Raw genomic sequence first — 16810 nt, 5'->3', positions numbered from 1 at the left:
TAATATTGTAATTTTTTAACGGAGAAAATGCTCACATTTGTGGGTTTCTTTGGTCGCTCGCGCAGCCATCTTGCCGGTTTTTCTTTTTTTTCTGATAACACTCCGTTTGGAGTGTGCCTCTGAAAAATCTCCTTTTGGAGGGCCATGTAGACCTAACACTTCGCCCTACCCCATCTCAACAAAAATCGGGACACCCTAACCCTAGACGTGAACAAGCAAAACAGAGGGCTAAGGGCTAAGTGGTAGGGGCAAGGGGTGAAATGGATTGGGCCTTAGAGCACCGAAATGAGGAACTGAAGACCTTATAGCCTCACAGTACTCACAGGCACGCGCAAATGAGGACCACTGGACCACAAATGCAGTAAATGGCACAGGACTATATACTACTACACGAGTGCTATATACTACACTACTACTTGGTAGCTCATACTATTCTCTTCCTTATTTGATCTGATAGGCTACCTGCCATTTTCTCGAAGTTGACCTCAAAAGCACCTGCACTACTGGAATTACAGGACTGAATGCCATCCAATGTTGGCACACTTTTGCTTTTGACCAAGTGGCGTCTGGGTACTTTTCATCTGCTATTTAATGAATACGATTCACTTTCGAATACACTAATCTTTCTGGAATAGTAATTTGGCTCACTATTTAGGTTAGAAGTATGCATTTTTAGACACGGCTTATCTTACTTCAAAAGCCACTGTAAGTGTCACTAAGTGACACTTTTTCCCCAAATGGTATTTAATTAAACAAAAAAAATGTAGATGAGGTTCTATGAAGAATTGAGTTGCACAGAGAAGCTTTATTTTCCACAGGTAGCAGTCCTTACTTCCTTTTTTTTAGGCTTCCCTCTTAAGCCTGGTCCAAGGTCACTGTCACAGGAATAAGAACACAACTTCACAGTTGGATCACCACTAACTACGTCCAGAACTTTCTCTATATAAGGGAAAGTATTTAGTTGTGGGGCTTTACTCCAGTGAGGCCAGACTGCGCTCCTTTCTGTGAATTTGTTTATGAAGTCATAGTAAAACTGTGCACTGTACTTCTCTGTACTTACTTTATAGACAGGCATACAGTTTTATATTAACAGTAACTCTATCAGTCTCAAAGGTGTCTGACATCTGTTCAGTATCCCAACGTATTCAGCCAAAATGCAAATAAGAGCATTTGTTTTCATGTCAGCTCTCAACAACTGATTACTTTTAAATGAGATGGTCAAGGCTGTGTCATATCAAGCTGTAAGATAACATATCTAAAAGAAGTTTCCTTTCTGTTTAGCCTGTGTAGTATGTGGATATGATGAAATGGACCAATGAATTAACCTTTATTGACCATTATAGTCATATAGGTTCCATTGTTTTGTTGCTTTTGCTTAAATCAAGGATCAATACACATGTTAACACTTCAAAAAGTTGTTTTAAAGTTATTTGAAGTTGTTTTAAAATCTATACTTTGTATAAAATTAGGTCATATTTGCACTGCCAATATCTATGATCTAAATATAAATCTGCCAAATGTAGGATTATTCACATGTATGACCATTAAAGGAAAACTATTACAGACATTTACTGTCACAGAAATTTGGACTAAAGTTCTGGTGACTGTTCCAAACCCAAACCCGTGAAACTTGTGAAAATAATACTTACATTTTTCTAAAGACCTGATTGATTTCTTTTACAGTGAATTCAAAAGATTTAGATACAGAAATGTAATTTTTACATTAAAAACCTATATTCAAAAAATGCTCCCCCCCCCTGTTTTCATGTTACTACCGAAACACACAGTTTTAGTCCATAGGCACAGCCTTATTTTAGACACACCCCTGCATTTTGGAGCAGAAAATGAGACTGCATCCCTGTCCCTCATGGCCACATTGTGAGCAGTTAGATCAAATTGTTTTCAAGTAAATGTGTCCCAAAGTCTGAAAATCTGTGTAACTTTAACAATTGTCTCCACTGAAACACACGTTTTCTGCAGTTAAGTAAACATTTCTATGGTTTTATTTGTGTATAACTGTTCAAAGCTGTGTTAGCTTGTCTTGTACTGGCTAACATCTTTGAGTTATGCTCAAAATTACCCAGAATTTCACTAACAAATCATTTGGTTCATTTTTTTGTTAGTGTCATGACTCGTTTAGTAAAGATAAAATGGAATGTTCAATCACTTGTTTTAATAAAATAGACAGAATTAAAGCATAAGGTTCCAAAAGGAAAATGATTTTAGTCTGAAGTCCAATTCAGTTCAAAGACTTTTAGAACGATCCATATAACTCATCTAAACATCTTGGTATTGGTCCGTGTCTTAGGCTAACCACACATGAGGCTATTGTAAACAAGTAGTGAAACCAAATGATAGGCTCCAATTTAGGACTACATAAAGGAAATGAAGGATGTACTACTACTTGGTCCAGAAGCCTCTAAACAACTCAAACCAACTCCAGTTACTCCAGAGTTCTCTTTAGAATGAGATGGTTTGACCACATTAGCCTTGTTTTATGAATTGAACTCTGTTACAATTTGGTATGTGCTCATAAAGTGCAGCCTTATCCCTGCATAGAATTCTGAAAATAGCAGCAGGGAGCAAAGCTTTGTCCTTCAGAGTGCTTTGTTGTGCAGTGTTCTTTTTAGTGTGTGTGACTCAGGTTCAATCACACAAAATCTATCTGTTTAGTCAGAGCTAAGTGCCATATTTACTCACTTTATCATTATTATTTCCTATTTAGGGCACTGTTTGTGTTTGAGAGTGTTCATGTTTATTATTCCATAGTAGCCAGTCTATTACAGTAGTACATTATATGGAGCCCAATGTATAACATTATACTGAGCGGACAGCATGGTCACTAAACAAAAAGGCTTAGTGGTACGTCTCAGGATTAGATTCCGACTAATTAAAGCATCCTCCAACAGTAAATCCTCATCCAGGTAATCAGGGACTATGGTAATTGGTTAAGTGAATTAAAAAGGGGCTCTAATGGGGGCATTCCACCTCCAAAAACTATGGTCGAGGTCCTGCATATCTGTGTCCAAGAGCCATTGTCAAATAGATTTGATGTGTGTAAGTGTGTTCACAGTTCACAGCAACGGGAACATGGCCACTGTTTCTATTCCTGTCATGGACAGCTGACACAGGATTGTGGGAGTGCCTCGTATGACTTTAGTCAGCAGGTAAACCAGCTCTGTGAGTGGGCACTCAAATAATGGCTTAATGTGGTGAAGCAACAGAGAGAAGAAGATGTTGTTGAAATGTTTCCTCTTTTTTGCACATATCCGACTGCCTATTACAGGAAATGGACCTTCTGTAATTTGATCTGGCTTGAATTCAAGCCAGTAGCATGCATGGGTTATTTCCAGGCATTATATGATTACAGCCAGAGCTGAGAGACACATTTGGATGCATGCCTAACAGTTTCTTGTTCGTGTATGTCGCTGCTTTGAAAAATTCTGGCCCTCTAACCTAAGATCAGAGATACTGATGATGAAACACAACAGAGAATTTTTTTTCCCCAACATTGATTGTAAGGACCTCTAGTGGTCAGAAATACATCACACATCAAGCGCGTGTGAGATAATCTAATGCTTAAAAATGTCTTACTGCATTTTACTGTTCTTTAAAGGCCCATATCCTACATTTGTCGTGTATTTTTTCTTGTTGTTGTTCCTAAAACCCACTTATGACATTTGCCTTGATTAATTTACCAAAAACAGTAAATAATTTTTACAGGACCATTTTCCTGTAAAATTCCTTAGAATTAAATAGACTGTTTTTTTATTAATGTGGCTGATGTGACTGATATATGTACATTGACTCTGTTCTAATTGGCTGCTCTGTATCATGCCTTCAGTGTGAATGGGTGGGGATAAACTGATGAAGGCTGAATATGCAGATATATGGAAATATGTTAGTTTTACGGACCTTGTTAAAAATAAGGAGCTCAAAAATGAGACATTTTAGTAGTTTAGTTACCCTTTATGGACTGTATGGACTGGGGACTGAACAGTCTTTTTGAAACTTTTACAGTATTCCATGATATGGGCCGTTACAGGTGTGCATATGACAAGACTTCTCTTGTGGTGAAGGATCAGTATAATATTTATTAGGAGGCCAAAATAGTGCCACGGAATAAAAATAATAATGTTAGATAAATGTTTTGGGTTTAAGTAGGTCATAAACACACGAAGAGTATGTTTATGATTTATTTAAACCCATTAACCACAGCATTAATTGAACTAGTAATAAGCTATATATATAGTATATGATTTACAGGGTACCTTTTATTGAAAGTTGCTGTCCCAAACCCTAACCCTAATTTAAACTCGTTAAATTTATTATAAATATTATGATTTAAACTTTTTTTTTAAAAAAATGCTATTCCAAGTTTTTATGTCACTAATGAAACACAAAGAGTTTTAGTCCATACTACACAGAGCCTTTTTTTAGCCACACCCCTGCATATTATATTTTCTGTATATTTATTTTCTGTAATTATGTAAACTTTTTGTGTTTTAATAAAAAAAAAATATGTGTACGCAGCTGTGTCAGTTAGTCATGCACTGGCTAGCATTTTTTTTTATTTTAGTATTTTGCCAATACCGAAACATTTGTTTAAGTTTGGACAGTGTTATGAATGTTTCGGTAGTGCCGAAATGGAATGTTCAATCACTTATTTTAATAAAATAAACATAATTAAGGTACAGGGTCACTCAAAGCATGTCTTGCATGTGCCTGTGTACTGTCTAATGCATGCAGGTGACAGACGCCAGCTTGTCCACTAAGTCTTTGTTCCTGTTATTACGTCACATTATCTGACAGCTCCACACGACAGCACTGTAAACAAGAGGATGATGACAGAGTATGATATAATCCATAATTTGATAAACACACCAGATTGACAGTGAAATCTAAGATGTCAAACTACAACCTTCATAGCAGCAATGTGTAAAATATTGTACTCATGAGTACTTCTTAAAATATTTGCTTCACGTCTGCATTTAGACCAATTAAACAAACCTTTACCAGGTAAAAAGGGGAGCAGATGTCACTGAAGCTCATTTGATTGGTGAGGAGCGTAAGCCTGTGATTCTTACTTGGCTCCTCCCACATGAGGTGACAGGATTAAAGGAATAATTTGAGCCTGATTAGTATTTCGCTGGACTGTGCAAAATGTCGCAGGAGAGGAAAACGCAAACATGCAAGTAGATTCGGACATACTACCGTAAGTAAACTGAAAATATTTTTACAACTTTGCAATAGATTTTGATCTCATCTGTTCTGAAACGTTTTAGCCTTCTTTAAACACCAGCACAAAAAACTAAAAAGCCATTGTGAGCTTTATTACTGTGGTTGTCTGTGCTGCATACAGCTTTTCATGTTTGTGTTCAAAAAGACTTTTCAGGACTTTATCTTAGATTGTTTACATATGTGTGCAGGTTTTGCCTCTTGTGTGCACCTCTTTCTATGAACAATTGGGCTTAGGTCTATCACCAAAGCTGGCAAGACTTTCAAAGCTTTGAAATTTGCTTTAGCCTGTGGCTACGCTCTTAATATATGGGGTAAACTGAGTCCCATCATAGGAGCATGTGGGTGTTGAAAAGGGGTCAGTGTGAGCAGAAACAGGACAGCATAAGTCTTAGACTGGTCTTTAGGAGCTTACTGTGCTGAACAGATGCACCTGGGGGCATGGAACAGCAAGCTTGGTGGACTTAAACTGCAGCCATACCCTAAATAAGACACCTGCTGTTGTTATTAGGTCTATTACTGGCACAGTAGTCATAGGCCAGACTGCCTTAACATGATCAAAACAATGCGAAGGCCTAGGTTACGTGGCTAGTTAACGCACGTTGGCAGCATATGTGACATCTGTGCTGATTATCTTTGTTATGGAGCAATACTGGAACATGTTGGTCAGTTTTGGCTGTTTTGTGATAATCAACTTATGCACTGATGTTTTATACCCATCTAAACCATCAATGTACTGTTGCAATGTACTGTACAAAATAGTAAATGTGATTTTTTTTTTTTTAATTTTACATGATTTGCTTTTAACATTACATAATAGTTGATGGTTTTGTGGTAATAGTGTTTCTGTAAAATACAATGTATAAAAAATTGTACAGATCATGATAATTTGAGATTAGAATTATAGAATTCTCTCTGCAGTTCTGACATTAAGAGTCAAAAATGTCTCTTTCAAAATAGCAACAAAATAGCACAATTTAATAGGTGAGATGTCAACAAAGTAATTTAGAGTAGTTTGATGTGAACTTACTGTTTTATAGTGGTGATGATAGGAACCAGAGGTCACAATGTCAGCACTGCATACATAGCCATTTATTTACTATACAAAATCACAAGTAAACTTACAAATATGTTTGGTGTTTTTAAATGTAGTGTTGATAATGGTAAAACATTGATAAATCTGAAATAAGAAGGCCTCTTTGGCTACTATTTTGCCTTATAAGGCCCTGCACACACCTCTACATCACAAATGAATTTTACAAATATGCTTTTGGCTAAAAACTACTTTGAAACAATGTCTCAGGAGCCAGGGAGCATATTCTTAGCCATCGAATGTAATAACTTTTTGTGAGGTAGCTTTTAGAGGCATTAAATGCTTCGGATGTCACCACCACTGTGAACAATTCTGACTTGGCAAGTTTCTCTAGTACAGAGCATTTCACATCAAAACATTCAAAAAACTTTTTTTTACATCTTAACAATTTAATAATGCAAAATAATGCAAAACCAGCTACTAATCTAAAAAATAAAATATTGTTCAACAAATTATGATGCCAAGTACTTCGCTACACTGTATTTAAATGTTGTATCCATTTCTTTATTCCTTAAAACATTTTGGCTAGACATCAACTTTTGCCATACATGGATGTTCAGAGCTTACATTTAGAGTCTATAAGAGGCAAATGAAAAAGGTTTTAAGTAATTAGCTCTGTTTGCAGAAGTGCTCATCAGGGTTACTGCTCATTAGAGTCACATTGACATCACAGTTTGGGACAGTTCTTGACTAAGTGCAATCTCATAAGTTGACTTTGTATTAATCGTAACCCTATTGTCTTATTGGCATGTAGGTTTGATTTAAGGAGAAGATGGTGCTCTCCCTGGTGCTCTCCTCCTCAGCTCAATATGTTCAATCTGATGAGCAACTGTTGCAACTGGGTCTCCAAGCTCCAGCAGCCCCTGAGGTACAAGCCATCAGAATCTAATCAGACTCTCAGAGCACTCAGTGTTTTAGACTTGTTGGTCTTGAGTTAATAGGAAAGACATTTATTAAGCATGTGAATAGACTGAAAGCAATAGAAACGTTGGACAGGTAATACGCACTCTTTATGTTTCTTCAGGAAGGTTACAGTGCTCGTGGTTGGTCTTGACAAGGCTGGAAAAACATCATGCGTCAGAGGAATGTTGAGAGGTAAGCACCTGCTACACAATGACATAGGAAAATCTTGCATATTCAGATCTGAAAATGATGAAGGACTCATAAATACTTATCAGTTTCCCATTTCGAACCTTTATGAAGTTAAAGCTATGGTATTTTATATGTCTGACTTTTCTAGCTCCCATGGGAGAAGTAGGCCCTACCCATGGATGTGTCCGCAATGAGTTGAGGGTGGAGAACTTCCTGGTGAATCTGCTGGACATGGGTGGAGGTCCTGAGGTTCGAGGCTCTTGGAGAGAATACTATGGCGAGGCCCATGGAATCATTTTTGTGGTGGACTCCAGTGACAGACAGAGAATGAAAGAGGTCAAAGAGCTCCTCACAGACATGCTGAGGCAGCCCAGAGTCGCTGGAAAGCCTCTATTAGTGTAAGCAATCATTCTGCTAATCTTTATGTGATCAAATGCAGTTAATTTACTTTTCAAAACTGCTTATTAAATATCAGTGGTTTAATATGACATCACTTTTTGATACTATGTGTAAACCAAGGCATTTCTACTCTCCGTTTCTGTTTACAGTTTAGCCAATAAACAGGATAAAATGAATGCCTTGCTGGGAAGTGAACTGATTGAGGTTCTGTCCCTGGAGAAGCTGGTCAATCAGAGCCGGTCTCTGTGCCAAATTGTGAGTACCACAATACAATGTACAAAAATATGAGGCCTGTAATATTCCAAATGAAACTTAAGTTAAAAATTCGTTTTAATGCAACTTTGCCATAATGAAACCAGATCTTTTAAAATTGTTTTTCCATTTTAGTTTCATGAATAACTGCATGAATAGATGTCTGAATAATAAAGGTTCTTCCTGATGAAGGAGCCATGCTCAGCCTTAATGGACCTGCGTCGATGGTCAGACAGGAAGACTCTGCGTGGGCTCCGGTGGCTCCTGCGGGCCGTGTGCCTGGACTACCCAGAACTCTGTGCTCGGATAGTGAGAGATGGGAGAAAGCCACTAGGACCAGAGGAGAGAGAGAGGAGAGGGAAAGTGAAGAAAAACAAAGATGAAAGGTGTGAGTCTCTTTTATGTACACAGATGATCAGTGAAATGTGAGGTGGGCTTAAAATGACTGTTGGAGTAATGATCAACATTTGTATCTGAAGGATAAGAGCCAGTAAAACAGATATGCGCCAAGTACAGGACCCCCTGGAGAAGGAAAGGAAAAGTGGGAGCTCTCTACATCCAATCAGAGACATCCTTAAAAAGGTAAAATAAAATTATTATGTGTACATTATTGCGCGAAAGTTCTATGCAGCCACAAAAATGTTTGAAACTGTACCTCAGCTGTAAATGTGTTTGTACATATAAAAAACTGTGACTGTGAAAATATACAAATAAGCATAAGTATTGTATGTTTTCGAAAAGCCATTAATATCATGGTTAGAAGACTACAGTTTTTGTTGTTGGATTTGTTTAATTCCATCAGCAGCACACCTGGTTTCATTTAATGTAGGATTGATTAGCTGAGCTAGGTATCAGATAATAACAGTAAATACTGGGCTTCCTTGAGTAAGGGTTTGAAATAGTTAAGCACTGACACACATACAATGTATTGTTTATTTGTGTATTTGTATTTATTTTTGTGCTAATGCTTTTAGAATAAATAAACAGTAAGTGCTTACTGTCCATGTAAATAGCTTTCTTATTTTCTGAGATGGCCTAGAAATGCACAGTACTATATATACACTTACTGGCCACTTTATTAGGTACACCTCATTGTATCTACACTCTTGGTCCATTTTATCACTTACCATATAGGTGCACTTTGTAGTTCTACAATTACAGATTTTAGTCCATCTGTTTCTCTGCATAATCTGTACTTTACCCACTTTAATCTGTTCATCAATGGTCAGGACCACCACAGGGCAGATATTATTTGAGTGGTGTATTATTCTCAACACTAGCATGGTGGTGGTATGTCAGTGGGTGTTGTGTTGTTACAAGTGGATCAGACACAGCAGTTTTTAACATTATGTCCACTTACTGTCCACTCTTATTAGACTTACCTACCCTGTTTGTCCACCATGCTCATCTGCTGCTGCACAGTTTGTGTTAGTCATCGTCTAGTCCTTCATCAGTGGAATTTTCTGGCCACAAAATGCTGTTGGCTAGATATTTTTCTTTGGTGGGTTACTAGCATGTCAGTGCCATTGCAGTGCTGAGACTGATTCACCACCCAAATAATACCTGCTCCTTAGTGGTCCTGTGGGGGTCCTGACCATTGATCAACAGGGTAAAGAAACAACACAGAAATTATGCAGAGAAACAGATGGACTACAATCTGTAATTGTAGAACTAAAAATGCACGTTTATGGTCAGTAGAGCTTATGAAATGGACACTGAGTGTAGATAAAGTGGCCAGTAAGTGTACATATGCTTTGATTTATGTTGCTAGACACAAGCAATTTCCAATTTCCAAACTCCACTTTTTGAGTGTTCATAATTCACATTATTTGGACTAAATTAGAAGATGCAATCTGATTCCAGGATAACTCCTTTACAAAGAAACTGAAGAAAAAGAAAAAGGTGAAGGTTAAAATGAAAAGGAGTAGTGTGAAAAGAGAAGGCAAGAATGAGGACGAAGAGGAAGTACAAGAGGAAGAGGAAGGAAATGAAGCAGAGCAAGACCAGAATGGTCAAAAAGAGAAAGCCAGTAGTGCCCTGTTGCCACGGAGACGCGGGAAGCTGAAACGTAAAGCAAAAGTGAAGGAGGAGACGTTGGATCAAGCAGAATCGCTGGAAAATGAAGACACCAAACCCACCAAAGGTATTCTGTCCAGCTGTGAACTAGTAAAGTAGATGGTTGGTTGCATGAAATCATACCTTCATTGTGAGGCCCTCTTGTCACAGGGAAAGGAGAAAAGAAAAAAAAGAAAAAAGTGGTAAAAGGAAAAAGAAAGAACAAGATAAATACAGAGGGGATACCAGCAGCTTACACACAGCCAGCTGACCTGTCTGCCACTTTCGGTGAGTCTCTCTTGATCCTCAGTGCCTGGGATAAAAGCTTAATGCTGTCTGATCAGGGCTGCACATAGGACAAACTAGATGTCAAAACAAATCACTGCAATAGAAACCAAAAAGTGATACTGTCCTGGGTGGGCGGCCCTGATCTAGAAGATTCAGTAGATTAAATCATTTCATTCGCCTGTTTTCTGATAGAGCTTTACAGAAAAGCAATTTTGGCTCTAAAAGCCCGACAGGATCAGGATTTGGTGCCAGAGCAGTGAGCAGACTGGACTGTGAGGGCAGCACAAGATGACACAGCGCTAAGATGTCTGCAGAGACGTCTGCACCACCACAGCTTCACACCAAGCTGTATTCAACTTCTATGGATTTCAGCATAAACACTCATCTGACTCATGGTTTTTTGTATAGGTTGTATTGGATGATCTGGATGAGAGAAAAAAGGAGGCATTTGGCAAGGACCAGTAAAACTGTGTTGCAGTATATGTGGAGTGCTTCTGATTGAGGCCATTAAGACAGTATATGAGAAGAAATTCATGTACTTTCACTGATGACTTTTGTTTTCAGTCAGATTCATTCAGTGAATTTGTAAAAGTGAAACGTTGCCACTTTTCAAAATTGAGCTGTTTTCATAGAAGACCCTTCCAGTGCATCACAAGCTGTAATGCTGTAGTGTCATATTCTGTGGAATATGCTTTTTTAATTACCAAAAAATTCATGTTGACATTCATATGATGAATAATGAATACTGTTATGATTTTATAAGTTGGTGCAGTGTTCCTAATTTCATTTAATAAGCACATATAATCACTCACTTACTGATTGTTTATTTACTGTTATAGTTCTAGTGATTTTAACATAGGTAAATATGTATATATTCATGGCCTAGAGGCCTTAATATGAACATACCTATTCTACTTGAAAATGTTTAATGTGGTTTCTGGTGTAAATGAGCTTTTTTATAAATTAATTTCTTCATCATTAAAACACTGGTTTTGTAGATTTTGATGAAATAGAAAATGTTCCTTGACAAGTTACATAGAAGATAAGTTCCCTGATCTGATTTTTCATCATGATTGTGTGCCATCATTAACCCAAGTTTTTTTTCATTGCTCATAGTGGTAGTGTAAAGAAAATAATTTGAGGTTTAAAAAATGTGCTTTGAGTTCATTTAAATAAATGTGAATGAAAAAAAATATATTGTTAATGATCCTTAAAATATGAACATATATAGAATAGAGGAGCCTAAACCATTCCCAAGTAAAAGTGCTTTTTTAATTACATACTTTAATCGTTTGACAGCCCTAATATGTGACGAAACACTTTATAAACACTGTCCAGCCACATTAAGTACTCATCATTGTATCTACACTCATAGTTCATTTTATCAGCTACGCTTACTATATATATTTCTGTAATTACAGATTGTAGTTCATCTGATTCTCTACATACTTTGTTAGCCTCCTTTTACTCTGTTCATCAGTGGTGGCAGTGTCCTCTGACCACTGATGAAGGACTAGAGGATGACCAATACAAACTGTGCAGCAACACAAGAGCTATTGTCTCTGACTTTACATCCACAAGGTGGAGCAACAAGGTGGGAGTGCCCAATAGAGTGAACAGTTAGTGGACACATTGTTTAAAAACTCTAGCACTGCTGTGCCTGATCCACACATACCAGCCCAACACACACTAACATGCCATTCATCACAACACACACCTTTATATGATCAGTCCAGTGAAGCCATTTGACCTTGTTTACTTAGTCTTTAAGGAACTTGCTTTGAGTGACAAATCATATCAGGAAATGTTTTACACTGTTCCTAATTAACTGAAGTCATCCTAGCAAAACAACTTGAGTAAGAGTAAAAAGTATCAAGTAAAAAAACTCAGGAACTGAGATCCTTAAACTGCTGTCATCTATCAGCATAGAGACGTTGGTGATACTCTTTTCTTCGGTATAAAAAAGGTAAGCCTGAAGCAACCAGGGTGCTGAACTAACAGAGTAGAATGAACACTAAGTAGAAACTAAATTTACACAACTAAAATAGAAACTAAAAGTAAATTTATTGGAAGTAAATTGAAGAAAAAAGTACTTTCATTTCTTCACAAATATATGATAGTGCTAACATCATACAAGTTTTATCACCATCACTTATCAGAAAAGTACAAATCCATCATAATACTTTTTCGAGTATGTCATAAATAAGTCAGAACAGTTGAACAACTGCATGTTTAACTACAAAGAGAATCTAATTATGCCTAATTATTTGTATTTAATGCAGCACATTGCAGGAAGCATTGAATTAAAAATACTGTATTTATAGTTTTCATAGTCTTGTTTAAGCCTATGTGGCAGTCTTGGTTCTTTTGTCTATTCCAACTTATCCAGCCTCAGATAAACTAAATATCGTGATGCATATCGTGTATCATGAAAATGTCTTGAAGTATCGTAATCTTTTTTATTTGCCATATCTCCCACCCCTACAGTAATGCCTTTCCTTTAGCTAAATTGCTGTGCTCTTCCAAAATTATAAATGCTGGCCTCAGAATTAACTTTTAAGTTTACTACCAACCAGAATGGAAAAAGTGCGAGCCAAACACAAAGTGTTGCTCTGTTTCAGGCGGGGTTTTCTTTTCAGACTTCAAACATTTCTCATTGTCAGTTGAGTGAATTTAAATATGTGTGCAACAGCGCCCCCTGGAGGCGGATTTGGAGCCCCGTAACGGGATGGCATGTCGCCATGTTTGAATTTTCACTCCCCTCCCCCTCAGCATCCTCAGCAGGACACCGAGGAGAGAGAGAGAGGTGGGGGGAGACAGCGGATGGTAGTCGGAACTGGGACTTTCAGGCATTCCTGACCGAAGATGGCCTCGCCAAGGACAGTAACCATCGTGGCTCTTTCTTTTGCGCTCGGCCTCTTTTTTGTTTTCATGGGAACGATTAAACTGACACCGAGACTGAGTAAAGATGCCTACAGTGAGATGGTGAGTGAGTGAGTGAGTGTGTGTGTGTGTGTGTGTGTGGTCTTGGTTTAGGGGGCTCAAAGGAAACCCACCGCTGTACCTGGAGATCAGAGGCTTTGTTCCAGACATGAATGCGCTTATCATTGCGTAGCTATTATGTATCTGAAAGGATATGGTGTTTCTTTTCTCTTATCGGACTACTTTATATGACATTACACGCCTGTTCTGTTGGTAATGGATAATCATTTTCATTCATCTTTATCACTGGCTAGCTGTCAGTACTGAAACCGCTAGCTAGCTAACTAACTAGCCACCTAATGGGGATGCCCGAATATTTAACTAGCTAGCATGGGAAAAGGGGAAAGGAATAGATATAGATTTGACTACAGACTAACTGTAGACTGTCCAGTGCAGCTCTCATCATTACCTTATATGGTGTGAAGTCGTATAAGATATAATAAACAACATTATTTGATTAGATCATTGCTAGGCCTACTCTTCATCTACTAGCACCATCTTAAAATCCAAATTCTTTTCAGTACGGCGACCATCAACATTAGTTTATCGTAGTACCTTATTCTTATAGATATTGTGGTACTGTTTTATTAAAACCTGGCTGTGTCCCTCAGTAACCATGTATAGTTTTGTGCCACGCTGTCTTGTAGCAATGGCGGCGCTTTCGAGCACATTCTGTGGTGCACCTGCTGATGTTGGTGCAGAGCAGATGTAGCATCAGAGTCCGTCAGATATCACTAGTATACAGGAGTAAAATTTAATGTTTTGGAACAATCTAACATGTTACATAGACTTATTAGAGATGCACTGAAATGGACACTGTTTACCATAAAGGTTAGTTATACGTGATGAGGATGATGTGGTTAAGTTCATGTTTATCTAAAGAGGAATCTGTTTCAGTATTGATGTAGGAAAAGTGTTACTCACCTCTAGCTATAAGTAGCACTTTTTTATTGTTTATTGTAACATTACAATATGCATATTGTGTATTGTAACACATTGAAGTGTTGTGTTACAGACCAGGGACTGTATTCATGAAGGTCCTCAGAAGAGGAGTGCTGATCTAGTATGTGTTCCTGTCAGCAAGGTCACAAGAGAGTAATTTGAGCCGAGATCAGCTCCTGCTTTGAGAGGCTTCATGAATAAGGGCCCTGGAGGCATTTTCTGCTGTTGTTATTATTAAACTCAATGTTTGCGCTCACTTTTCAGAAAAGGGCATATAAGAGTTATGCTAAGGCCCTGCCTGGCTTGAAGAAGATGGGCATCACCTCAGTGCTTCTCCGCAAAATCATTGGTACTCTTGAAGTGGGATGTGGAGTGGTTCTGACACTCGTACCAGGGAAACCAAAGGACGTAGCCAACTTCCTGCTGCTGCTGGTCATGCTAGCTGTGCTCTTCTTCCACCAACTGGTTGGAGATCCTCTGAAACGCTATGCCCATGCCCTGGTCTTTGGCATTCTCCTGACCTGCCGACTCCTGATCGCACGCCAGAGCGAGGACCGGCCTGAGAGAGAGGAAAGAAGAGAGGAGCAGATCAATGCCCAGGAAAAGAATAAAGTCAAAGTTTCGTAGCTCCTTCATTTATGACTGCAGTAGCTGCAAGAAGAGGCATGAACGTTTTCTGATTAGCAGATACAGAGATACAAAAAAGACAGTAGCCACAAAAATGATTTCCATCCTTCATCCACACACAGGCCATCCCAGATTATGCCTCCTGATTTTAGCCTTCTGTTTAAAAACAACCATGTCCTGCACACTAACCCTATCAGTAAATAATCTCTACTGTTTTGAGCTCAGCTCAGCAGCAGATCAGACTCCTATTGCCCTTGTTAGCTCTGCTCTCATTTTTTTATGCTTACCGTTTGTTTAACTGTGACCTGTGAAATGCCATCATTAATGTGACATTGTAGTATCAGCTTTGGTTAGATGCTGATTATTATTGATCCTTTAAAGACATGTTGTGATTTCTGTTTTCAGCACCCTAGACTGATAATTGTTCATAAACTGTAAAATGCTTCGTTTGAAAATGGAAAGAAAGTCACATCTTGGAAGACACTGGTCATGCTTGACTTCTGCTGTTTTTTTTTCCAGTATCATACAGTTAGATGCCTTGTAGTCCATCAAACAGTTTCAGTGCATGATAATCCAGTGGTTACTCCAATGCAGATGAACCACTAATTGATGAAAATGTAATCTTGTTTGTTCATCTCCCCATGATATGTTTCATTTTTGTATAAGATATGCTGTTTTGTCTTTGTTAATACAGGATGTTTTTATTATTGCTATTATTATTATTATTTTTTTTATAAAAGAGGCGGTTTCACCAGTGCTGCCTCTGTCTTTCTTTTATCACATTTGATTTATTAGTTGTCACTTGTAAGAGATTGTCCAATAAAGATTTCCTGACCCATAAGAATATGTTTCATTGTGATCTTGCTTTTGATATCTACTACTTATGAGTAGAAAGGAAAAGCAAATTGAGACCTTTATTAAATGGGAATTTCTCAGATCTTTCAAAAATTCTGCATAATTAAATGGTTAAGATGTAAACAAAGTCATTCGGAGTGGTTTGATGTGAAATGCTCAGTTCTAGAGAAACTTACAGAGACAGAATTATTCTGAAGAGTCGTCTCAAAGTCCCCTCACAGAAAGTTGTTACATGAAATTGTTTGCTTGGTGCTTGAAACATTGTTTTATGTTTGTTTTGAGAGAGGGTTTTGGCCTAAAACATCGTTTTAAAAATTACATTCATGGTGGAGAGGTGCATATGTAGAGGGGTGATGCACGGCAAAATTGTTTTTCCACTATCAACATTACATATAAAAAGTTAAAAGATGCATGTAGGTTCACTGGTTATTTCGGATGGTAAATAGAATGGCTGTATTTGTGCTGTAGATATTGTGACGCCTGGTTCCTATCACCACCACCACTGTTAAGAACATCTGAGTGGAAGTTTGTCAGAATGGAGCATTTCACATAAAACCACTTGACTTTGTTAACATCTCAAAGATTGAATTAGGCAGAAATCGGTGGAATTCCCCTTGAATGCATGATTCCACTTTGTTTTTATTTAGTTGTGATAAAAGACAAATGATAGTAAAATAGAAATTGGAAATGTCCATTTTGTTTTTGTTTATTATAGTTGTTGGGATATTAATTATTGCAAGTTCATTGAATGGTAAGTTTCTTCTTATTATTATTATTATTATTACTATTATTATTATTATAACAATAAGAAATTAATGTCCAGCTTGTAATCTGAAAAAAAAATGTCCAAGGACAAACAATTAAACCAACTGACCCCAACAGGCTTCTGGGGGAATAAATACTAGAAATGTGGATCAAATTTCAAAGCATAACTATTGAGCGTTGAGATTCGACTTACGTTTTGGTCAGGAGAGAAAATAAGAGCTG

General features: G+C 37.7%; 2 protein-coding genes across 2 annotated transcripts; both read left to right on the top strand.

The window, feature by feature from the left end:
- The first annotated feature begins 5064 nt into the window (after window positions 1–5064).
- Window positions 5065–10842, top strand: arl13a (ADP-ribosylation factor-like 13A). The gene is made up of 10 exons (XM_036568945.1): window positions 5065–5215; window positions 7086–7199; window positions 7356–7426; window positions 7572–7821; window positions 7972–8077; window positions 8267–8460; window positions 8554–8656; window positions 9938–10217; window positions 10301–10417; window positions 10610–10842. Exons 1-10 carry the CDS (start codon window positions 5190–5192, stop codon window positions 10675–10677), a joined length of 1329 nt encoding a protein of 442 aa, XP_036424838.1. The 5' UTR covers window positions 5065–5189; the 3' UTR covers window positions 10678–10842.
- Window positions 10843–13195: 2353 nt separating this feature from the next.
- tmem35 (transmembrane protein 35) lies at window positions 13196–15809 on the top strand. The gene is made up of 2 exons (XM_036568944.1): window positions 13196–13402; window positions 14606–15809. Exons 1-2 carry the CDS (start codon window positions 13283–13285, stop codon window positions 14966–14968), a joined length of 483 nt encoding a protein of 160 aa, XP_036424837.1. The 5' UTR covers window positions 13196–13282; the 3' UTR covers window positions 14969–15809.
- Window positions 15810–16810: the final 1001 nt, after the last annotated feature.

Source organism: Colossoma macropomum, unplaced genomic scaffold, assembly GCF_904425465.1.
Source record: "Colossoma macropomum unplaced genomic scaffold, Colossoma_macropomum, whole genome shotgun sequence".
Lineage (NCBI taxonomy): Eukaryota > Metazoa > Chordata > Actinopteri > Characiformes > Serrasalmidae > Colossoma > Colossoma macropomum.
The sequence above is the reverse complement of the archived record's forward strand: the minus strand, read 5'-3'. Positions and strand labels throughout refer to the sequence as shown.

Coding starts and splice junctions, on each gene's coding strand:
- arl13a (XM_036568945.1), top strand. CDS start 5,190: ATGCAAGTAGATTCGGACATACTACC. Junction 8,657..9,937: donor TCAGAGACATCCTTAAAAAG/GTAAAATAAAAT, acceptor ATCTGATTCCAG/GATAACTCCTTTACAAAGAA. Junction 10,218..10,300: donor AGACACCAAACCCACCAAAG/GTATTCTGTCCA, acceptor CTCTTGTCACAG/GGAAAGGAGAAAAGAAAAAA.
- tmem35 (XM_036568944.1), top strand. CDS start 13,283: ATGGCCTCGCCAAGGACAGTAACCATCGTGGCTCTTTCTTTTGCGCTC. Junction 13,403..14,605: donor AAGATGCCTACAGTGAGATG/GTGAGTGAGTGA, acceptor CTCACTTTTCAG/AAAAGGGCATATAAGAGTTA.